Source organism: Benincasa hispida, chromosome 6, assembly GCF_027475165.1.
Source record: "Benincasa hispida cultivar pf3 chromosome 6, pf3_genome.v1.1, whole genome shotgun sequence".
In the NCBI taxonomy this organism is placed as follows: Eukaryota; Viridiplantae; Streptophyta; class Magnoliopsida; order Cucurbitales; family Cucurbitaceae; genus Benincasa; species Benincasa hispida.
Genome location: NC_143483.1, coordinates 3,153,296 through 3,178,763, shown reverse-complemented (window position 1 = coordinate 3,178,763; position 25,468 = coordinate 3,153,296). Strand labels below are relative to the sequence as shown.

General features: G+C 34.3%; 1 protein-coding gene across 1 annotated transcript; it reads right to left on the bottom strand.

The window, feature by feature from the left end:
- Nucleotides 1-7,308: 7,308 nt before the first annotated feature.
- Nucleotides 7,309-25,345, bottom strand: LOC150035351 (uncharacterized). Its single transcript, XM_090314763.1, is given in 14 exon segments — nt 7,309-7,587; nt 7,589-7,963; nt 9,349-9,692; nt 9,695-9,758; nt 9,934-10,099; nt 10,101-10,312; nt 19,568-19,730; nt 20,220-20,836; nt 22,007-23,107; nt 23,535-23,624; nt 23,626-23,660; nt 23,663-23,818; nt 24,330-24,619; nt 24,621-25,345. Coding segments are annotated over 14 exon segments (4,587 nt in total). The 5' UTR covers nt 25,340-25,345; the 3' UTR covers nt 7,309-7,332.
- Nucleotides 25,346-25,468: the final 123 nt, after the last annotated feature.

The window sequence follows — 25,468 nt, the reverse complement described above, 5'->3', positions numbered from 1 at the left end:
TCAAACTTTGTACTTAAAAGCATGTACATATTTTAGAAAATGAAAACAAGTTTTTTAGAAATAGTTTTTTTTTTTTTTTTTTTTTTCATTTTTCATATTCCTTATCAATTTAAAAACGGATAATATTTGGGTGTATCCTAAGATGTACTCATCTTTGTGCATTCCTTCTCATCATTGATATAAAAAAATATTAAAATATATCAAAAAAAGAAGAAAGCAAAATTTTCCACATGAAAGATTATGATGAGATAATTTGGTATAATACATAAAAATAGTGTCCGAGATGTACCTAAGGATTTTCCTTTGAAAACATGTTTAAAAGTCGTTTAAAAAAATGAATTGTGAATCAATCTTATCTATTTTCAAGAAATAAAAAATAAAAATTAATTAGTTATGAATAGCTCCTTAAATTATGTATATAATTGAGATTTAAGATAAGTTCGGGGGCAATTGGTTACACCTAGTGATAGGGGCATATGGGTCTTAATTAATATTTGTAGGTAATGTCTTTATTGTGGTGGACAATGTGTCTCTGCCTTTGACTATTTTGGCTGTCTCTCAGTACAATGATGTAAGGAGGAAAATACTAAACTAAGTTATCATGTTTGTTTTAATTTATTATTTCAAATTCCCATGATACTGACAACCACTTTATAAGGTTTAAGATTTTTTTCCTTGACTTTAGTTTTTATATTTAGACTTTGGTCTTCAAATGTTAAAACTCTGACATCCTTATCTTTTTTAAGGTTTCGATAAATTAAGGGAAAAACTCTTTTTTTCTTCTCTTTTCTTTTTTTTTTTTCCCCTTAAATTTCTTGCCTATGGATGAGAACTTTATTTAATTGTTTTACTGCAATTTCCATCCTAGTTTGGGATAACGAGACGTTTCGGCAAGAGTTAATTATTCTAGTCTCAAATTATTATTTTTTAAATTATAATAATTTGTATTTAAAGAATAGATTTAAATTATAATAATATGTGTTTAAAGTATAAACTATTTTAGTGTGAGAAAGAAATAGTGAATATTGTAATAAAAAAAAAAACGAAAGTAAAATAGTAAAAACTATAACAAATAATAAATACTGTAGTAAACGAGGGGTTTGAAATAGTGTTGACATACCAACAAGAGCGTAAGTTGACATAGTGCTTGTACTATCGATCTCAATGTTCGAGGTTTGATTTCCCACCCCGCATTTTAATTACAATACCTTTAAAAAAAAGAAGAAATAGTGTTAACAGCCAACAAGAGCGTAGCTTGTTTGTATTTTTTTAATGTTTAAATTTATTTAAAAAGTACTTTTAGCATTTGTATATTTAAAAGTAAAATTAAACCTTGAATTGCTGTCAATGATTCAAGATGTATTTTAGAGTGATTTTAAACCTGAAAAAAGATTATTTTAACCCATATTTAAAAATAATTCTCAAACATATACTTAGAAACGATCCAAACTTATACTGAAATAACAAAAGAATTATAATTGAAACTCAGTACTACCTCTTAATTAATCTATATGATCATTCATGGATTAAATAGATGTTCTAACGTAGCTGCTAGTTAAAAGTAAATTTATTTGAGCAATAATTGATTTTTTTTTCCATAATTTAATTAAATTTGTTATAATTTGATAACCAGATAGACTTAGATGCAGACTGAGAAAGATTAGTCCAAATTAAGTGTGATTTCTAAAACATCATTCGTAATTATGGCTAAGCCAAGATAGTCCAAAAGCAAAAATGAACTACAAAAAAAATGAGGTCTTGGCAATAAGGATGGGTCGCCATGTGGTGACACATGATCAACATCAATTAATCAATTATTTTAATGACAAGTGGGTGAAATCATGAATCAAATCTTTGTAATACATAAAATCGACTCTGCAATCTCAATGCATTATTTCTATGGACCAACGAAGATCTTTACAAATTTGTATAGATTTGATGTTGATACGACGGATAAATTGATATTTTTATTATATCGTATAAAAATTTACCAAACATAAAAAATGAGTAACAAAATGTTAATGATGTAAATATAATATAAATAATACACATGTTAACTTGTTTATCAATTTAAATTTATTTTTAAAATTTTTGTTTTTATAGTTTTTGTATTGACATTTTATCAATATTTCTATCAATTTTTTTAGTAAAATTAAGATCTCGATATTTTTATTGATGTCGATGTTTTAAATTTTGGATAGTTGTAGTTAAACTTTGACAAAATTTCAAAAGAAAGTGCTTTCCAGTCTTCCACTAAGAAAAAAAAGAGGAATAGAATAGACATCCCTTTAGATGTCTACGTATTGAATTCAACACCTACTCTAATTGCATACTTTTTTATTATTAAAATCTTGTCCTTGTATACCTAAATTTTTATAGAATATGTTTTAGTCTCTTCTTTACTTTCAAATATATTATTTTAATTTTTAAACACTACTTAGTCTAAATATACATGTTGTTCAGTTATTTCTGTTAATGTTTCTCCTATTAATCATCACTGGAAATTTTGGGTATTTTGAACAAATATTCTGTCTACTACAAGGTAGATTTGTTCGAGGCTCAACTATAAACATATACAAGAACTTTGTACTTCATTTAAAAAATAATCTTGAACTATCAAAAATTCTATTAATATCCTTTATCTTTCAATGGAGTTAAAAATAATACATTAATTATTAGTTTTTTTTTTTGTTTAAAAATGTTTTTAACTTTCAAAAATTTCATTAATTCCCTTAAACATTACAAAATTTCGAAAATATCCATACGAACACAAACGGTTAGCGCCTTGTTTAAAAAATATTACTCCTTAACTATTTTAACAAAAAAGATTAAAAATATCCTTCCATTGGTATTTGCATAAACCATTTACTTATATACCTTTAGCTGATTACATCCTTCTTCCATTTAATTTCATTCCCCCTCAATATTAATATAATATTCCTTTTAATTAGTTCTCTTTTTTATTCCTCCATCTCTTGAATTTTCCTCATTTCTCTTCTTTTCTTTTTTTTTTTTTTTTTTTTTTTCTCTCTCTCTTCTTCAAAAGAAAGAGAAACAATCTCTTTTGAAGAAAAAACTTTTATTTAGAAATACACAAGAGAACACATAGAAATTACTCTTTCACTCTCAAGACACACACTCACTTTTGTACACTAGCTCTCTACCTTTGCTTGGCTCACATATGGGGTCACACCTCCTATTTATAGGCATTAGATCCTTGGAGTCCAAGTAAATGGTTATTTTTCTAGGCTATTATTGGATCCTATAAACATTCTAGATATTTAGACTATCCTTATCTAAAGGCGAATTTCTCAATCTAAGAAAAATCTAGGATATTTATAAATCTTTTCTTTTGAGATATTTATTTTACATATTACAACATGCATCTAAAAAAAATCTAATTTACATTTTTATGTCATATAATAAATATTTCAAGAATCTTCTAGACTAGTTAGTGTTGTTATATATATTTAACACTGTCCCTCAACACTAACTGCTTTGGGTCATTCATTCATCCACAACTACTGCTAAAACTTTGCACGTTTGTTTCCTTGTAGACCTTGAGGGCATTTTTTGAAATGAGGTGTTAAAAGTTTCCATCCATATAATAAGAGTATTTTTGAGTTTTTTTCTTGAAAAATTGAAGAACATTAATGAAACTTTAAAAGTTCGAGAGTATTTTTTTAAACAAAAAAAAAAAAAAAAACATAATGGTAAGCATATTTTTGAAATTTCAATCAGGAAAACTTTTGAAAGTCTAGAGGAATTTTTGAATAAAGCAAAAATTTCATGTGTATTTTCTATAATTTACCCATTTTTTTACACTTATCAATACATATGTATTTAGGGAGAGGAAATGGTTTATCCAACTTGTTCATACAAAAAAAATGTGAGTAAGGGTATTCTATACTATAAGGATGAAACCGCAAAATATTTCATCTCGCATTATATATTAATTAATTGAGAAGGATTGGTATTTGACATAAGATTGATTATATGTTAATCGATTTTAATCCTGAATGAGTTATGAACTTCTATCTGTGAAGGCTTGTCCTTTGACTTGCAAGAGTGAAATAAGTCCACAATTTTGGAGATTTGACCAAATAGGGAGTTAAGAATATAACCTTCACAAAAAGAATATCACTCCTTCCCATTATGAGAGGAAACAAATGAGTTGTTTCTTTGAGTGTTAATTTTGGAACTTGAACAATGAAGTCCACTCTCTTACTGAATTAAGAGAAAATAAGGTTTCAGAAGGGAAACAAGAGAATGAGAGGAAGGTATATATATGAATTTTTGTTGGAGAAAGAAAAAAAAAATGAAACCAAAGAAAATAAAAAGGTGAAATAATGAATTCATTGAAATTAGAGTACACAAAAGAATTAATGAAGAGAAAGAACACTCGTTTTGAAGAAATCCTCTTTATGCACATGAGAGTAAAGGTTAAGGAAAATGGAAGATTTTTTTAATGAGAAGATAGTGATCTATGAAGAAACAGAAAAGTGCTACTAAATTAGAGAAAGAAGACAAAAGATACATGCATGGTGCCAATGAGTTAAAAGAGAAAGGTGGAGGGTTTTTAGTACAATTATCATGGGATAAGCTCCCGTTCATAGTTTTGTTACAGATGATACACAAGGAATCTTTTTATGGCGGTTCTTCCTTCTAATGACCGACATATTACGGCATTACCAATCGGTCTAGGCTCTTCGGGAGCAGAGAATAGGATAGGATGCTGGTAGGACTTATTGGGATAGGTAAGGCAAATTCCTCTAGTGGAAGGAATATGCCCATAGAGAAAAAGCCAATTAGTAAGTAAGTAAGAAAGAGTAACAAAGTGGAAAGTAGGCCTGCCCCCATAACCACACGGGAGGGTAACGAGATTCAACTGGATAGTCACGCTTCTTCGAGAACGGTTTTTTCCTCAATTTGACAGCAGGTTCCGTAAGTCCAAAGATGCCTAAGGCAAGCTTTAGGAAAGGAATTTAGAAAGCTCCAAGTCCAGATGGTAAAATCTTTTATTAGAGGAGAGAGCCGCCAACGAATTTCTACAGTTTAGAATAAATGTGAAAAGAAGAATACCTGTTCTATCTGTAATATTCTATGTTACCAACTCTGGACCTTGGCTTAGCAACGAATGAAGGGGAGCTCTTCGAACTTTCTCCGCCAGTGGCTTATGTAGTGGTCGGCCGGCGGAAAGCTCGCTAAGCTTCGCTTCCTTTCCCCCCCTTCCTCTCTCCTTATCGGTCGAGTGTCTTCGAACCTTCCCTTTTTCAATGAAATGGAAAGTCTTCACTTAGTAGTCGGCATTCTATAAGTGACTTGTCGAGCTGAGAATAAAGTTTTCATTCTGTACATGCCAGATCATTAATTAGTAACTGCATCCAATCTCCAAAAAAATCCCAATTGTTTCGAACTTTCTCTTTTTGGAATGGAATATTTACGAATCCCCATGAATAAGATCAAACCTTAATCCATGGTATTTACATGAGATTCCTCTTTCTTATTCTTAAGCAAGTCCCCGGGTCTCCCGAGGCGAGGTACATATGGCCGGCCCTTCGGGTGTCTCAATGATACAAACAAAGAAAAGACGAATTCCAATCACATCCCCTATCACAACAAACCAATCCGAGGAAATAGAATCGAATAATCTACCTGATTTTTGCTTTCTTGTTGATTCCACTCTACTAAATAGGTTATGACACTCATCCCCCAAAAAATAAGAGCGACACAGACCAAAAAGAGTAACCTCACCGAAGCCTGCCGAGACCGCCCGAGAAAAAGCTTCACGACATTTTCTAAAAACGAGCGACTATCCTCGAATGATCTCATTCGAGAATTGGGATCTCCAGATCCGAGAGCTAAAACACTCATGTTACACTCTTTTTCAAAGAATGCTTACTGAGCATCCCGCCTTGGCGGAAGAGATTCACTACCATTGAAAAAGAGACTGTAAAACTATGGACGTGGATTCGGGAAGCTTGTTCTTCCCCAGGTAGCGAACACAGACCAGAAGAGCTTGACTCCCTTTCCTCTCGAACTATGTAAAATACATACATTCCATTAAATACATCGATAAGAAATCCGCGTAAGAGTCGAATTGCACTCCATAGATCATTAAATCCTCCAATATGAAGAGTAAATTGGAGGGGCTTACGTAGTCCACTAGGGAGCAGGGCTGTCGAAGCCGCGGAACGTACGAGACTATACTTTTTTGAGGACCATCTTCAATGGTTTGCATGTCAGCAGTAGCAACATCTGAATCATGAAGGCTAACTTCAGTGGTAGGTGCTGGGTAGCATTGGTTGGGGTACAAAAGGGCCTGTGAAGTCTTTCTTTTGTAGGGCTCTAGTCTTATAAGGAAATCGAAGATTCTCGACTAAGGGTTGAAAGTCTGTACTAAGACTCAGGGGAAGAAAACTTGGGAGGACATATGCAATGAGGGCCTGGCTGCTTAGTCGCAGGAAGATTCCCCAACTGAGGAAGAATAGAATCATCCCATCTATGAGAATCTCTGGGAAAGCTCTTGCCGACAGAAAGAAAAGAAGATGGTTCCATGTAGTCTGATTCATTATTTTGGGGCACTAGGCTCAAGGGAAGGAGAAACTACCTAACATAGCGAACTAGTAGGGACTAGAAGGTAGGAGGCTTATTGCCACTGACCTTATCTCCGACAAGCAGAGCGGTTTATTGGCCTGCCTATTGTTAAAAGGAATTGATGTAATAGGTTGAAGTTCAGGCTATTTATCGACGAATAAATAAGCTCTTTTTACTTAGCCCTGCTCATCCGATAACGAAAACTATGGGGGGCTGTATTGGCGAGATCTAACGATGAACAGCTGCCCAAAAGAAAAACCGCCTGGAATTCAGCTCTTTTCAGAGTCTTTCCTTAGTTTACTAGAAATGCTTTAAGGTGAACTAGAAGATAAAGAGTGAAATTAAAGAAGAAAAAAATTCTATATTCACAGCTCATTCGTTTAAGAACTGAACATCTTTTTTGTGGGTTGCATTGGAGAAAATCTACCAAAGCTAGGCAGATAGATGAACTCCTAAGATCCTAACTTTCAACCTTTAAAAAAAAAATGGTCATATCAATTACTCTTGAATTAGGTAAGACAAAGGTAGGCTAAAACATATATATTTTGTCATTTTTTATTTTTTATGGCTGAGTGCTTTGTTTATTTCAATCAAATGAAAACATAAATATTCAATAGTTATAGTAGAGTTTGATATTATTTTGCATATCATAAGAATCACAAACCAAAGTTTATAACATCTCGATATTTTTCTTTTTCAATTGAAAATTTATAACAAAGTTATGGTTATATAGATTTATATGCTTCTTCCTGATATCGATTCTATTAAAATTTGATCAATCTTTTCCCTATCTTGATTATGTACCGGATAAATTCCACAACGACGAACTGCCAATTCAGGACTATCAGCTTCAACAATAGCACGAATATAAGAGCAATGACGCAAGATGTTACCAAATATTATTCGTGGCGTATAGTACAACCAAATAAATTGTCTTTCGTCCAACCACAACCATTTATTCTCCATTGTAGTGTGAATGTGAAGTGGTTTTTAGAAGGCCTTGCTCAATTTCAAATTGGCACATAAGGTCATGAGGCATTTTTGAACCAAGGTTGTTGAAGATCTTGGTTGGATTTTTGTTGATGTATACAAGTGTGCAAATGACAAACCCAATCCAATCATTGTTTGTATATAATGTCGGGGGAAGTTGAATACTTGCTCTATTGCTCTCTGGTTGTCGGGAAAATAACTGTGGAACGTCATGTCCTCGTATGATAAAATCAAATACAATGTCAATCGATTCTATGAATAGAGAATTAACATGATCGTGAGATATACATCTTATTCCAAATATACCATAAATGACTGCCTGATATTTATGGACATTAAGCAATAGAAAAAAAGTGTAGCTTAGTTTATAGTTTGGCTAAATATATGTTTTAGTCCCTAAAAACTTCATATGTTTATCAATTCAGTCTTTATTGTTCCAATGGTTCCAACGTGGCCCCAGGTGATTCGATATTTTTTAGTTTTACCATTGTGAGAAGTGAATGCTAAAATTAGTTTTAAAAAGATTTATGATGCTTATTGTGAGTTGGGAAAAATTTTGAGCCTTGGGAGTGTTGGAAAAAGTTTGATTGGGACTCCATTTTGTGAGCTATTTCTAGAACTTCTTTATTGCTAAGTTTCAATACTAATAAAGCCATTTTCACTAGACACAAGGAACTTGAAATTAAAAAGTTACCTAGTGACAATAATGTAGACCCAAGGTAGCTAATAAAAAGGCAATCTTTCATTACTAATGCTCACGCATAATTGATTTTCAAATTCATATCCAACGATAATAGAAAGACACACTAGAGTGATCTCTCAATCAACATCATTTTCAAGTAATAAAACAATTTGATATCAGGAAAACACTCACCTCTACGACTCTATATAAATGATTTATTTCAACGTTAAACTATGATTTAAATTTATTTGTCAATTTTCCATCATCGTGACTAGGAACATAATTGTATATGATATTGTCCATTTTTTGCCTAAATTTCCATTCTTGAGCTTTTGGAACCACTTAAATGATCTTATACCAATGAATATAGTTGTTCTTATGTATTTATTTCACGAGTTTCTCCATTCTCTTAATCAATGATAGACTTTGTTTGCCCTCATAACATCAATATATGCAGAGATGATCTTAGCCTTTTAATCTACTATCTCATGTGGATTGTTTGAAGGAAAGATATCACAGCCTTTTAATGTACTAGCCATTGGCCTCAATAATCCCAAATCATTAGGTTGCCATGTTCAATTGTTATTAGATCTCCTCTCTTGTTTCTTTCCTATACTATTCTATGACAACAATAGTTGAAAAAGCAAATGAATACATAAATGGTGAAAACAAAAAGATGAAAACTAAATATTAGTTTAGCCAGAAAAAAAAAAAATAAAGATTACATTACTATGATGCCAATTAATTAATCATGAAATATTTTTATAAAAAAATTAAATTTTAATGACACTAAAAATGCTACATCCTTCCCTATGAAAAATTAAGGGCAATTATAAAAGCCATCTCTAAAGTATGGTGACAGCTGCAAACATTGAACTCTCAAACTTTCATTTGCAAAAATTGAACTCTCAAACTTACACAAGTGTTAAAGTTAGACCTTCAAACTTACATAATTGTAAAAATTATAATAATTGTATAAGTTTAAAGGTTAAATTTTTATCATTTAGAACTCCAAATTATATCGTGATAATTTTGTAATGGAAAATTTTTCAAATGTGTAATTACAACTATCACCATACTTTTGGATTGTTGTTTGCAATTTGCTCAAAAATTAAAATGCATGAGAGAGATAGAGAGAGAACCTGTAAACTCCTTTGGAAGAAAACGTGAAGGCATTTCTTGAGCTCAAAGTAATAATCATTGCTATCATCAAGACTTTTTGTTGTTGTTACAAGAGAACTACTAGATGTGGAAGCATAATTTCCTCTTCTAGTTTCCATCAAATCCTCGTCTTTGTCTTCGTCTTCCTCTTCCTCCTCTATGTCCGGATCATATTTTTGTGACCTTATCAAACTCAACATATCTTGTAAAAACACTCCATCGTAAAACTCATGAAGGTTTATGGAGGAATCCAATACAATATAATAATAGTATGTACAAACTCATCCAAACCTTCCTTGTAAAAAAGACGTGCACCACATAAAATTATCTGTCAGAATCGATAATCAAAGAATTACACAGATTATTGAATACGATATCTCTAGATTAGAGAGTTTATATAGTACACTTCAAGCCGTAGAATCATAAACATAAATAATATAAAGACAACAAATGCGTAAATAACTTAAACGTTGCAGGTTAGATTTAAAGCATTCTAACATTACCTTTGTTTGAGTGCAATTTGGTAGAAAAGAAACACGAAGACGCCTCCATTTATTTAACCTATAAGGGTAAACTTCACGAGGCTCATAGCAAACCCATAATTGATGAGAGTCATTATTGAAGGCTCCGTCATGCAAACGAATAACTGATGGACGTCCTAATGGGTATAAATTCCAATTGATATTGGAAAGATTGTGAAATATTGGACTTGATATCACTAGCAAATATGGCAAAAAATGCCAAGCCCATCCATTTCTTGTTTTTATGCAAATTTGGAGGAACCTCTATTGTCACTAGAGGCTGCTTAACTTGAAGAGAGAACAACCTTTTGGAAATTTCCACTCGAGGAAAAAAGTAGTATTCACCATTAAGCTTCAATTCCTGAAAAAAAAGAGAGTATATATTTGGTAGAATATTATGTAAAATGTTATTTGAATATCATTTCTAGATTATAGTTTTTATTTCATCAAAATGTTACATTTCTGCCTCCGAGTTTTTGTTTTCATATTTATTGTAATACAAATGTTTTAATTTTTCCTTAGAATCAAATGAAAATTAAGTTCAATACTTAGGGGCAAAAGTATAACATGTTATTCTAGATAGAGGAGAACCAATATATCTCTTCTCTAGTATTCTCAAGACATAAAAATTTGATTCTTAAAACATATATACTATAAGGTTATGCAAAATTAATTTTGTGCAGATTTAATGTTGTTACTATATTTGTTACATGTTATAGTAGATGTGATGTCAGTTCTACACTAACATTGTACTAGGCAGAATTAACAACTAAACGTCATCTAAATAAAAAAACTTGAATTAGAATCAATGTTAGTTCATAACTATCGTCTATTATCTATACAATGTTACTAAATTGACAATATCATAGACAACCATCATTGTATGCCTACGGTAACAGAGGATATGATGTCGGTTAGAAACTGTCATCATAAACAACCTTCATCATACTTATATGATATTGCAAGTTTTGATTGTAGTTCAGAATTGCCATCAAAGATCATCCATCATCGTACCTTACGATGACACACAATATAATGTCAGTTTGTAAACCATCATCATCCATCTAATAATGTTAGTAACTCAAAACTGCAAATTAGTTTTTGAGTTGGTCTAGTCAATTCCTAATTTCTTGGAAATAGTTGAAATTTTTTTTAGTTGTAGTCAAGTCTAAGTTCCTATTCTTGTGGAGTTAGTAGGATTAGTTGCTAACATTGTGGAATCTATTTTTAGATTTAAGATACGTATTTATATAGAGTTTTCTAGAATGAAATGCACACACTTCCCATTTTTCTCATTTCCCTCTCGTTAGTTAGAACATAGTGGTATCATAGGCCTTAATTCTTAAGGGATCTATGAGTGAGAATCAATGAAATATCTCCGAGAGAAACTGAGTAATACATTTGTGAGAGTTGTTAGAGATGGAATTAGGATCAAACAGTCTTTCTTCATTGGCTCCACTTGTGTTTTATAGTGAAAACTACCAAGCATGGGCTATCAGAATGCAAGCCTACATGGAGGGTTGTAATTATTGGGAAGCAATTAAACAAGACTATGAGATTGTTCCACTTCCTGATAACCCAACAATACATCAGAACAAGACTCACAAGGAGAGGGTCACCAGGAAGACAAAAGCTCGAGCTTGCCTATATATAGTTGTGTCTCTTGCCATATTCAATAGAATTATGGCCTTGAAGTCAATAAAGGAGATCTGGGAGTTCCTCAAAAGTGAGTATGAAGGTGATGAGAGGTTTAAAGGCATGAAAGTGTTGAACTTGATGCGAGAATTCAAGAGAATGAAAATGAAGGATTCTGAGTCCATTAATGAGTACTCAGATAAGTTGATTGGGATTGCTAACAAGGAAAGAGCATTAGGAACCAATTTATCTGACAATAGATTGATTCAAAAGATTCTAGTTTTAGTATCTGAGAGATATGAAGCAACCATTGCTTCCTTATAAAATACTAAAGACCTCTCGAAACTCAAGGTGATAGAAGTGGTTAGTGCTTTGCAAGCACAAGAGCAAAGGAGGTTGATGAGATAAGAAGGAAGCATTGAGAGGGCGTTGAAAGCAAGAGTGCAATAGGGAGAAGGTGATAGAGAGAAGAAGGGGAAAAGGAAGAATGGAACTGGCAGCAGTAGCTTAGAGTCTGCTGCAAAAGATGCTGGTAGTACATGCAAGCATTGTGGGAAGCAGAATCATCTATATTTCAGATGCTGGAGAAGGCCAGATGTGAAATGTAGAAGATGTCATTTATTGAGGCACATTGAATGATTATGTAAGGAAGCAAAAACTCAATAGCAAAGAGGAGTACATGTTGTAGTACAGCAAGAAGAAGATCAACTCTTTGTGGCTACTTGTTTCTCATCAGTCACTCAATGTGATTGTTGGTTGGTTGATAATGGGTGTACCAATCACATGAAAAGTGACAAAGAGTTGGTCAAGGACCTTGACAAGTCATTCAAGTCAAGGGTGAAGATAGGAAACAGTGAGTATCTAGAAGTAAAGGGGAAGGACATAGTGACAATAAAGAAGTGCTGGAACCAAGTTGATTACTGAAGTATTGTTTGTCCCTGAAATTGATCAAAACTTGTTAAGCGTTGGTCAATTAGTAGAGAATGGATTCAAAGTGTTGTTTGAAGATGGAAAGTTCCTCATTTCTGATTCCAATGGGAATGAGTTGTTCAAAATAAAAATGCAGCATAAGAGCTTCTCGTTGGATCCACTCGAGAAGGAGTAGATAGCTTTCAAGTGTAAAGTAAATGACACTGAGTTATGGCACAAGAGGTTGGGGCATTTTCATCAGAAAGGGTTATAGTATCTATAGAAGAATGAGATGACAGTAAGAGTACCAGTTTTGGAGGAGCTGAAAACAAATTGCAGAGCTTGTTTAACAGGGAAGCAAACAAGGCTGCCTTTCAAGAAGTCACAATGGAAAATCACTGAGAAGTTGCAGCTCATCCACATTGACTTGTGTGGACCTCAACCAACTCTCTCACTAAATGGTAGCAAGTATTTTATTATCTTTATTGATGATTATACCAGAATGTGTTGGAAAGTAGCTGAAGTGTTTCTGAAGTTCAAAAAATGGGTTGAGAATCAAAGTGGCTGTAAGATTCAGATGGTGAGAACTGATAATGGGACTGAATATACATCGCAAAGGTTCAATTCCTTCTGTGAAGAAGCTGGGATAGAGCATCAACTCACTGTTCCATATTCTCCACAGCAAAATGAAGTCAGTGAAAGAAAGAATAGAGTATTATGGAAATGATAAGATGCTTATTATATGAGAAAAACTTGCCAAAGGAATTTTGGGCTGAAGCAGCAAACATAGCAGTCTTTCTATTGTATAGACTACCTACGAGGGTATTGGAGAAGAAGATGGCATATGAAGCTTGGTTTGATACTAACCTCAACTAACAAATTTTAAGGTGTTTGGTTATTTGTGTTTTTTTTATGTTCCACAGGTGAAGAGTGACAAGTTGAGTGAGAAGGCCGAACCAGGAATCTTTGTAGGCTATAGTATGGTGTCCAAAGCCTATAAGATCTATCAACCTTACACAGAGAAGATGGTGATTAGCAGAGATGTTCAGTTTTTGGAGGATGAGGAGTAGGACTGGACAAAAGAAGCAGTTGATGATGTATTGAGGGAGGTGTATGAAAGAAGTAGTGTAGCTGCATTAGAGCTTATAGGATATGAAGAAGCTAAAAGTGATACGTAGTGGATTGAGGCATTGAAGAAAGAGTTGAGTATGATAGAGGAAAACAATACACAGGAGCTGGTGGAGAAGCCTACAGACAGGAAAGTGATTGGAGTCAAATGGGTTTTCAAAACCAAATTGAATCTAGATGGCTCTGTGAACAAGCTCAAGGCCAGGTTAGTGGTAAAAGGGTATACACAAGTCTGGGGAATTGATTTTTTCTAAGACTTTTGCACCAGTTGCAAGAATGGACATAATCAGGTTACTACTGGCTGTGTCAGCCCAACATGGATGGAAGGTGTATCAGCTAGATGTGAAGTCAACATTCCTAAATGGAGTGTTAGAAGAAGAGATCTATGTTATGTAACCAGACTGATTCATCATACCAGGACAAGAGTAGAAAGTTTATTTGTTGAAGAAGGCTCTCTATGGGTTGAAGCAAACTCCTAGGGCATGGTACAGTAAGATGGATGATCACTTGCTGAACTTGGGTTTTGTGAAGAGTCTAAGTGAATCCACACTCTATGTGAAGAAATCAAATACTACAATTGTGATTGTATCCCTCTATGTAGATGAATTGCCAGTGACAGGAAGTGATGATGTTCAGATAGAGATATTCAAGCAAGAAATGATGAAGGTGTTTGAGATGATTGATCTAAGTCTAATGCATTACTTCCTAGGTATAGAGATTCAGCAAAGGCAGAATGAAATGCTCCTCTTTCAGAAGAAGTATGCAAGAGAGATATTGAAGAGGTTCAATATGGAGAAGTGTAAGAGTGTGAACACTCTAATGATTCAGAAGGAGAAGTTGCAAAAGGATGATGGAGAGGAACCTGCCGATGAGACTGTGTACATGAGTCTAGTTGGATGCCTCATGTAACTCAAAACTGCAAATTAGTTTTTGAGTTGGTCTAATCAATTCCTAGTTTCTAAGAAATAGTTGAAGTTATTTTTAGTTGTAGTCAAGTCTAAGTTCCTATTCTTGTGAAATTAGTGGGATTAGTTGCTAACATTGTGGAATCTATTTTTAGATTTAAGATATGTATTTATATAGAGTTTTCTAGAATGAAATGCACACACTTCCCATTTTTCTCACTTCCCTTTCATTAGTTAGTGTTAAAAATAGAGAATAGGGAAGAGAAGAACAACAAGATTACGTGGAAACCCTAATGTAGGGAGAAAAACCATGATATAATGTCTTTTCTTATTTGTTTTTAAAACTGACACACTAAATACACAGGGACACACTGTATAAATAGACAGTAGGAATAGTGATTTCCTAAATCTATACACGTTATTTTTAAATTGACTCTCGAACCCAGGAGGGGGACTCATATAGACATCCTCCTCAAGTTACCCGTTCAAAAATGCATTTTTAACATCAAGCTGGTATAGGGGCCAATCTTTATTCATAGCTACCGACAGAAGCACTCGGATCGCGTTAATTTTAGCCACAGGTGAAAACGTCTCATAATAATCCACTTCATATGTTTGGGTAAAGCCTCTTGCACAAGTCTAGCCTTGTATCGGTCAATCGTCCCATGACTTGTACTTTATAGAAAACACCCATTTACATCCTACTGTTTTGTGCCTTTCAGGCAGAGTCACCGGTTCTCAACTTTTATTCTTTTCCAGAGCCCTTATTTCTTCCATAACAGCAAACCGCCATTCTGGTTTTCTCATGCAACACTTATGTTATCTGGAACCACCTCAGTGTCCAAGTTAGTAGTAAAAGCCTTGAACTCGGATGTCAGATTACTATATGTCATGTAACTATGCTTAGGATATTTAGTACATGAACGGGTACCTTTCTTCAGGGCTATAGGAAGATCAAGTGATGCATCACGTCCTTTCACCTCTTTAGGCTTCTCACTATGTTTTACTATCTATGTATCAGAAACTTAAGTGTTATTTTCCACATCATTATTAGCACATACCATTTCATCCTCTGTAGCTTTAATCATTTCATCCTCTACAGTTTCCCTTTCTATCACTCTCTTAGTATCAATGCTCCCTTCCCCCTTGTCATGCCTGCCTTCATCATTCTCCATACATAAATCAACATCATTAGCAATATACGTACCTGGACCTGATGATAGGTCTGACTCCTGCACTGGAGCCGGCAGTTCTGGTTCAACAGGTGATACTGCTTCCTTCCTGAGATTCTTCCTGTAGTACGTTTTCCAAGGAACTTGATTGGTAGGAAGAACCAGACTATCATGTTCAGGACTAGGTTTAAACAAGGTTTGAATGGGCCCTGACTCTAAAGGAATAGTATAAGATGACCAGTTAGTCTCTTCATTTATATTCTCCCTCTGAAGATGACTAACAGGGAAGAACGATTGATCCTCGAGAAAGGTGACATCCATAGAGACATAGTATTTTTGAGATGACGGGTGATAGCACTTATATCCACGTTGATGGAGTGGATGTCCAACAAAGAAACACTTCTGAGCATGAGGAGTAAATTTCGTGTGGTTTGGACCATGGGAGTGAACAAAAGCAACACAACCAAAAACCCAAAGAGAAACATCAGAAATCAACCGAGTAGTAGGAAAAGACTCTTTAAACAATTCTAAAGGGATATGAAGATTAAGAATACGAGAGGGCATCCGATTAATGAGGTGAGTAGTAAGAACTGCATCTCCCTAGAGGTATGACAGAAGGGTGGCGGATAACATAAGAGATCGGGCTACTTCAACCAGATGTCGATTTTTATGCTCAGCTACTTCATTTTGTTGCGGAGTGTTAGCACATGAGCTCTGGTGGACAATACCTTTAGAATCGAGAAATTCTCTAAAAGAGGCATTAAAGAATTCTCGCCCATTATCACTTCTTAAAATCATAATCTTTGTTTTGAATTGAGTTTCGAAAGTTGTGTAAAACTATTGGAAAACAGAGGACACTTCAGATTTATCAGTGAGCAGGAAAACCCAGGTGAGACGGGTGTGATCATCTATAAATGTGACAAACCACCGTTTTCCAGTGGAAGTAGTAACCGATAAGGGACCCCATATATCACTATGAACAAGAGAAAAAGGACTGAGAGTTTGTAAGGTTGAGAATAGAAAGAAACACGATGTTGCTTGGCACGAATACAAACATCACAATTAAAAGAAGAAGTACTACCATTACGAAATAAATGAGGAAATAAATATTTCATATATTGAAAATTCGGATGTCCTAAGCGAAAATGCCATAACATACCATCATTTTCAGAAACAGAGAAATTTAAAGACATAAACCCAGATTCGTGATCATTCCTAGAGGAAGCTTTGTCAAAAAGGAAGTAGAGTCCCCTATTGTGCCGGGCAGTGCCAATCGTCATCCCTGATTTTAGATCCTGAAATAAAACTGAATCTGGTAAGAAAATCGCCTTACACCTCAAATCTCTTGTTAGTTTACTAACAGATAACAAATTATATGATATTTTAGGCACATGTAAGGTATCACGTAGAATTAAACCATGAAACGGAGAGATATTGCCCTTTCCTACAACAGGGGCAAAAGACCCGTCTGCAATTCGAATCCTCTCATTACCAGCACTCGGATTATATGACATAAATAACTCTGAGGAACTCGTAAGATGATCAGTAGCCCCTGAATCTACAATCCATGGTTTTTTACCATTTACACTAATGAGGATAAAAGAAGGAAAATTACCTGACTATGCAATTGCACTCACCCCAACTGTACTCGAGCTGTGTTTACCGTCACCAAGAGATTACTTCTGAGTTTGGTCATCTACTGAATCACTTGCTAGGGCACGACTAGTATTAGATTTTTCATGAGACTATCGTCGCCTGCTATTTGAGGGCTTTCCGTGTAATTTCCAACATTGATCCTTCGTATGCCAAAGCTTTTTACAATGTTCATAAACTAGAGGAGGTTTCTTATCACCATCAGTATCGGACGGCTTGGCAACAAAAGTGGCTGCATCAGTAGTTGAGGTGGTTATTCATGGCACACGACCTATCTTCTTCCAGCTATATTTCAGAACAGACTTCTCGAAGTGAAGGAATCGGGCGCTGGCCCAAGATCCGACTACAAACCCCATCAAACTTTGGATTTAATCCAGCCATAAACACATAAACACGATCTGCTTCATCAATCTTCAAATATTGGGCCCCATCCCATGGACAATTCTAGACAATTTCTCTACACAAGTCCATTACCTACCACAGCCTCAACAGTTTGTTAAAATAAGAGGTAATATCCATAGACCCTTGTTTAGATTCATGAACCTGTTTATGGAGTGTATATAGCCGAGAGGCATTCTGTCGTTTAAAATATAGATCTTGCGCTATCTCCCAGATATCCTTGGCTGTTGCAGTATATAATAGCAGTCTTCCTATCTGGGGTTTCATATTGTTCACCAAGACAGACCGTAGCAACAAATCTTCTCCTTTCTAAATTCGTTCTTGTGGATCACCTGGGCCAACTTTGGAATTTCCCCTATCAAATATTCAAACTTGTGACGCCCTTCCAAGGCCATCCGGATAGATTGAGACCAGGAAAAATAGTTCTGACCATTTAATTTTTCTCCGACGATAGATCCTGGTTGAACAAGATAAGTAGGAAACATTAGGCACTATAGGTAACGAGTTTACCGGATTTTCTAAATAAACTGGTTGAGGATTTGCACCGAACATCGTATCCAAATAGGAAATCTGCTGTTACAGGTAAGCCAACCATTGTCTCACATCGTCTGGATAATGAGCTGAACCACAATTGATTGGAACTGGTGCTGGTTGCTTGGGCTGTTCAAGACCTCGGCTGTTGGATGTGAAAAAACGATTGGGTCGATTGTTGAAGGAAACCGGATTACCGGGTCGAGCTGGATGGACTGGAAGTGGATCGATTGGCACAAAAAACTAGACAGATGAGCTCTCGGGTCGGGCTAGCTGTGGGTTAGATCGCGGGTCGAAATAAAGGATCTCGGGTCGAAATTAACAGCTGCATTCTCGGGTCAGGCTAGCCTTGGGTCGGACCGGTTCGGGTTGGAATTAAAATCAAAATACCGGGTTTGGCTGGTCTGCCTTGGTTTAACCCGAACCAGTCCGGTTTGCTCCAGACTGCTACTAACCCTAATCAGATCATCACGACTCCTCTGCTCCTCACCTTCGATGCTATTCACTTCGCCCTATTAGCGTCGATCGACGGTCAACATCTCCTCGCGGCCAGCCTATTCTTCACGTCCGAGACTGCCGACTCTGCCGTGACTGTCGTCGACTCTGCCATGATTGTGATAGCTTCGATCGTGAATTGTTGGTTCCTCACAGCCGGCTTCAGCTCCGATCGAATTTTGACTTGTTTCAGAATGGTGAAACCCGATCGGCTGAGGGTGATTTTCCAAGGATTGTACCTGAACGGCAGATATTAATTCTGGTAAGGCATCCTGAAAACATTCCTTTACCGCTGCTCAAATTGCCGTTTTCATGTCAAAACTTGAAGACCTATCAACAGAGGAGGATTGAAGTTGATTCTCTTCCATAATAGCTAGGTTTTCGTCACCGTGCTCTGATACCATGTTAAAAATAGAGAATAGGGAAGAGAAGAACAAAAAGATTATGTGGAAACCCTAATGTAGGGAGAAAAACCATGATATAAAGTCTTTTCTTATTTTTTTTTAAAACTAATATACTAAATACACAGGGACACACTGTATAAATAGATAATAGGAAACCCTAGGGGTCTTACATAATTACATAAATGCCCCTAGGTTAAAAACCCTATTTCCAACAGTTAAAACTACAAATGATATCAGTTTAACACTTACATCTAACCATCATAAAAAGTAGATAATATAAAAAAATAATGTATATAATCATAATTTTCAAAAACTAGAAATCGAAGAAACAAATAGTTAAGATAGGGGATTCTAAGAAAAGCGGATTAGGAAGAAAAGATGAAACCTCAAAAGTTCTACATAGCACCAATTTGAGATTCATCTTCAACATGATTGTTGAGTGATTTTGAGACGACACTTGTTCAATTGCCACATTAGAAGAGGAACCATCTTCGATATCATTGGATTGTATACTCGGTTGAAGCTTTGGTGGTAACGTTCCCACCGTCCTAAAACAAACACAAACAGAGATAAGACATAAAAAATTGGAAATCAAATTAAATTAGGTTTCTACAAATTAAAGAAAACAAAAGATTTGATTTTTGAACATTGAATAGTTGTCTACCTAGTTCCTATGTTTTCAAAATTCTCAATAACTTTTGATTTGACAATTACAAAGTGATGGTGGAGCATTGTGTGACTAAAGGGAGGAGGCTAGCTAATAAATAAAATAAGGGCAAATAAGGGAAAGAAAAAGAAGAAAAATATCTTTTTATCCTTAACTTTCGAGTCTAGTTTCCATCTAGTCCGTAAGTTTCAAAATGCATGTTATACATTCGAGTGTTTGGCTTAGGGAATTGTGAAGTAGGAGTTGTGAACTCTATTCCTTCTCTACTTTCATTATATTTAGACAAACAACATAAGATTCAAATACGTAATCTTTTTTTCTAACTAAAAGCCAAATTCAAATATTTAGATAGAGAAACTTTAAAACAAACCTATGCAAGGCATTTAGCCAATAACTTCTTGCATTGGCTCCTCCTTCGACCAAGCTAGAGACCTCCACATGGTTTTGACGATTTAACATGTGATCCAACATGAATTTATGCACAAAATCAGGAGATCCAAAAAGACCCTTCATTATCTTTCCAATAAAAATCCCACCATTTTGCTGGAAAAGTAAAGAAACCCCACAAGCCTTCACTTTTACCATTGGATTTGTAGGAATTATTGAGATATCAACACAACAAGGTTGATCCAGCCAATAACTGATATTTCTAAAGGGTATGTAAAACACTAGAAGCCCTCGTGGAGGGCGTAATTTGTCTTCATTTCTATCAAATATTAGAGGAGATTTCAAAGGACAATCATCTGTTTCTAGTTTGATGATGAAGTTACAAAATACTGTTTCTGAAAGGCCAATGCTTTGAGGGTTTTCTACAACTTGAAAGAAAGCAGATAAAGCGATCCCAATTCTCTCATTATCATCAGATTCATATGTGTTTTGATGACAATGGACCGTGGTTGAGGATCCAAGCTTTCTACGGTCAAAGCATGAAATGAGCTGAGTGTAAGGGATAGCGAAGAAATATTCTTCTTGTTGCCATGTAAGAACCTGCAAATTCAAGAAAATAAGGAAGAATATATAGTGGATATCAAGTTTATGTTTAAATTTACGAACTTTCAAATATATTCAAATTATGAACCTTCAGTAACGCTAAGTCTGTTTTTTGTCCATAGACTTCAAAAAAACTTTCATAATTATTTTCATATCGTTATTTTATAGTCAGTTGTTTTAATAGATGAATGACATGATTTCACATTGGAAATAAGACCAAAGTTTTAAGATGACTAGATAAAAAGATGATCATGTGTATATATGTAACGTCTGAGAGAAGAATTGGGATCGCTTTATCTGCTTTCTTAGAGAGGAAGAAACTGAGTATACAATAGGAAAAAATCTCCGTTATTGTGATTAGGATTATCGAGTGAAATCAAAAGTCAAGTTATGAGAACTTATACCTACAAGAAAAAAGAAAAGTATCATACAACAACTGTAGACATTTGGAGGGTTTGCGTTGTCTCTAACTTATGATCATGTGCAAGGATGATAGAGCGATAGAAGAAGAAAACTCAAGTTGTGTGGTTTAGTACTAGAGATCCACATTCACGGGAAGGAGCTCAATATAAGATTGATATCCAATTTGTTGGAGGAAATGAAGAAAAAATAGGCAAGAGTTTAGAATGGAAAGAGAATTGTGTCGAACTTTCTATTTTCGCTTAAAAGGCTAGAGAATAGCTCTATTTGTAGGTGTCAATAATAGAAGAATATAGAGAATCTTAGTAATGACCTAGGAGATTGTAATATTTGATAGTATGAAGTTCTATCTCAAAACGAATTGGTACAGAGAGGAGTCGTCAATCTATCTTATAAAAATTGAGAGGTCTCCTTCGTTTTCCAATATGGGATTCTAAACATATGGTTCTTTCTAGAAAATTACATAACCTATAAATGTTACAAAAAGTCATACTGAAAAACTCACTGGACTAATTGAAAATTGCAAACAACATTTAACAATATATTGAAAGTCATCTCATTCATCTATATACAATTGACTACAAAATGACAGCAAAGAACCATAATTATTTGAATTAAAATAGCTATTTTAGAAATTCCACATATCAAAATAGAATGAATGTAAAAACTCAACGACACACTACAGATTTAAACCTAAAATAATATATATATATAAGAGAGAGAGATAGAGAGAGAGAGAAATGGTACCTCAATGTATCTTTGAAACATTGTCCGAAGATGAATACTTGACAAATTGACTCTATCAATCTTGAAATTATGTTCTTCAGCCGTTATGGGGCAACTTATAACAGCCATACGTGTTGAACTTGAAGACATTTGCTTTTCTTGATTGTAATATTCTTTAAGTGAAACACAATCCCTTGCTTCTACACTACGCACACTAAGTGGGAGTTTTGGCAATTCTTGAAGCCTTTTACAATTTACCAAAATAAGAGTTCTAAGGTTCACAAGATGGCCAATACTTTTAGGAAGAAAACTAAAATTATTTCCACTTAGATATAGAATTTGAACTGAAGGCAAGCTTGGAAGGTTATTTGGTATATCCCCATCCATTAAATTACAATCACTTAAATTCAATTTCCTCATTGAACAAAAACTAGAAAAACAATATGTCAACTTCAATCCTTGACATGAATATGATGAATAATTCCAATATGGGAACAATGAATGGATGAATTTACGAGAAAGCCTTTGACAATCTAGTATTTCCAGATTGGTCAAAAGTTGAAGGGACAATGGAACTTGATTTATACAAGTGTTAGTAACATCAAGTTTCTCTAAGCAAGAAATAGTTCCTAAACTCTCTGGAATTCTTTCAAGTTTTGAGCAGCCATGTAATGAGAGAGTTTTTAAAGAAATTAAAGAACCAATATTGTCGGGAAGCTTTAGAAGATTTGTGCAATTTTCTAGGTTTAATAGGATAAGTCCTGTTAAGTTTCCTATTGATGGATGAAATTCTTGTATGGATGTTCCATCTAAATGAAGCTCTATCAAGTTTTTCGTGTTTCCAACTATCTTTGGGAAATTTTTGAGGTTTGAACAGCCAGAAAAAGTTAAAATAAGGAGTGATTCTAAGCTAATATTGAAAGGAATAGCTGTTAGAGCTTTGCAATTCCTAAGATCTAATTGAATTAGGTGCTTTAAAGTCCCTAGAGATTGATGAAGACTAGTGAGTCTTGCACAACCACTCAAAATCAATCTTTCTAGATTTGGAACTCCAGAAAAATCAGGTGTCTTGGATATGAACTGATAGTCACTAAGATTTATTGCCTTCAATTTTTCCAATGTCTGCAAAAATACATTATGAGAAAAAATTGGAAATTGAATAATACATGCTTTAAACAAAATGAATTAACAAAAAAAAACAGTTGACAAGGGTTTTTTATTTAAAAAAAAAAACCTCTTGGATATATATAAGAGGAATCAGATGGTGTATCGGTATATCTGAACTAGGTTGACACATGTGTAGCACCCTCTTCATGCCCCACATTCAAAAACAAAATATACGATAGATAACAGAATCAAGTACAAAGAAATTCGTCGAAGAGCTAAAGAATAGCTCTATGCACGTGATTATATATATAAAATAGTAAAGAAAGAGCAACGATACACTTCAAACCGTTGCCAAAGTGAACATAATTTAATGATAATTGACATGTCAAATGTTTAAATTCATATTCATCCATAGAAGTTTTGGGCTAAAGTTGTAATTTACCTTTGAACCCTCCCAAAGATGGTGAATGCAGCTGTTGGGCAATTCAAGTTCTAATAGGCTTTTGGGATGGAAATTTGGTGGTAAATACTTTTAAGTGGTATCCATGCCAATTGAGGAACCTCAACTATGAGAGAGATATTCAAGTTCACCACAAAGGTAAACATTGTTTATTTTTAACATTCTAAGGTTAGTCATTGCTGAAAAGGCCTTGGCATTCAACTGTGATTCTCTCTCCTCACTTAAATCCATTACTATTCCTTCAATAGCTTCTGTTCCCTGTAAAACTCATGTACATAAAATATGGTTCAAATATCATATTTTGGTTCTAAAATTTTACCTTTTTTATTTTAGTTTAGGTCACTACACTTTTTGACCGCCACTTTAAGGGTCTGTTTGATTGAAATAAAGAAAAAAATATTTTTTCCAAAAAATCTAATATTTAAACTCTTTTGATAAAAATTATTTAAAATATACTTTGAAGATGTTTCAAAAACTATTTTAAGTGATTGACAGGTATTTCATTTTTTTTTTAAAATGACTTATTTTTATATTTAAACACTTGAAAAAATAAATCACATCTTAAGTTTAGATGTAACTTCAAGTATGTTCATTTATAGTCTAGATAACATAACTTCAATTATGTCCATTTATAGCAAACTTCAGTGATATTAGACAACAAAAATTATTATGTTTTCAAATGCAAGAAAAGTAGTTTTATGTACTTGGAAATTCAATCCAAATAGATTCTAATATAGATAAAACAAGTATAAAAATATAGAGACTAAAATAAAAAACTTGAAAGTCTTATCTGATCATGACTTAGAGCAAGATTAACATCCTTACGAAGCCACAACCTACTACGTTTTTCAGGGTTGTTCGGAAACATTGTACGAACAATTTCTTGACCCATTTCTTGAATCAAATCATGCATTTGTATCTTCTCATGTGGAGTAGTAATAAGAGATTTTTCCTCCAAAATTTCAAGTCCAATAATAGCTTGAAATCCAAAGCTGTGAAGCACTTCTATTGCTTGTTGTTTACTTTTCTTTTTGACAAAACATGCAAGATCTAAAAATATTTCTTGCTGACTTATCTAGCAAATCATAGCTAATCCTTAATATTTCCAGAATTTTCTTGTCACGAATTTCTTTTAATTTCTCCACTGCATTTTCCCATACTTCCATTGATTTATCACGTAGAGAAGATCCAAGAACTTCAATTGCTAAGGGAAGATCTCCACTATATTCCACAACTTGAATAGAGAGATCAAAATAGTCTTTCTTTGGATAGTTTGTTCCAAATGCTCTTTGAGAAAAAAGTTGAAGAGCTTCTTCAACATTTAGCCCCTCAACTTTGTATCTTCTTTTGATTCCGTGTGAAATTAGGAGATATTCGTCTCTCGTCGTAACGATGACTCTACTTCCCGAACCGAACCAATCAGAACCTCCGGCCAACTCTTGAACTTGGCTTAAATGATTGACATCGTCTAGAATAATTAGAGCTTTTATATTACTTATTCTTCTCTTGATTAATGTAGCTCCATCAACATTTGGGATGTCAATGTTTCTTTTCATTAAAGCTCCTGTTAGAAATTTTTCTTCTAATAAAGCTAAGCCTTCTTTCATTAAAGCTTCTTTGACATTATCCAAAAAATAACATCCTTCAAATAAATGGGCAACACTTTTGTAAATGATTCTAGCGAGGGTAGTTTTGCCAATTCCACCCGTTCCCCATATTCCAACAAAGCGTACGCCATCTAAACCTATTCCCAAAAGTTTGTTTATTTTGTGTAATCTTGAGCTCATTCCAACCAATTGGGGCTTTCATGGAAGCCAGTTTAGACAAAAGAATATCCTCATCAGAATCAAACTCTCGGACATAATTGGGGGCTTTCCCAATTTGGTTAACTAGATTTAGGGACAACATCAGATAAG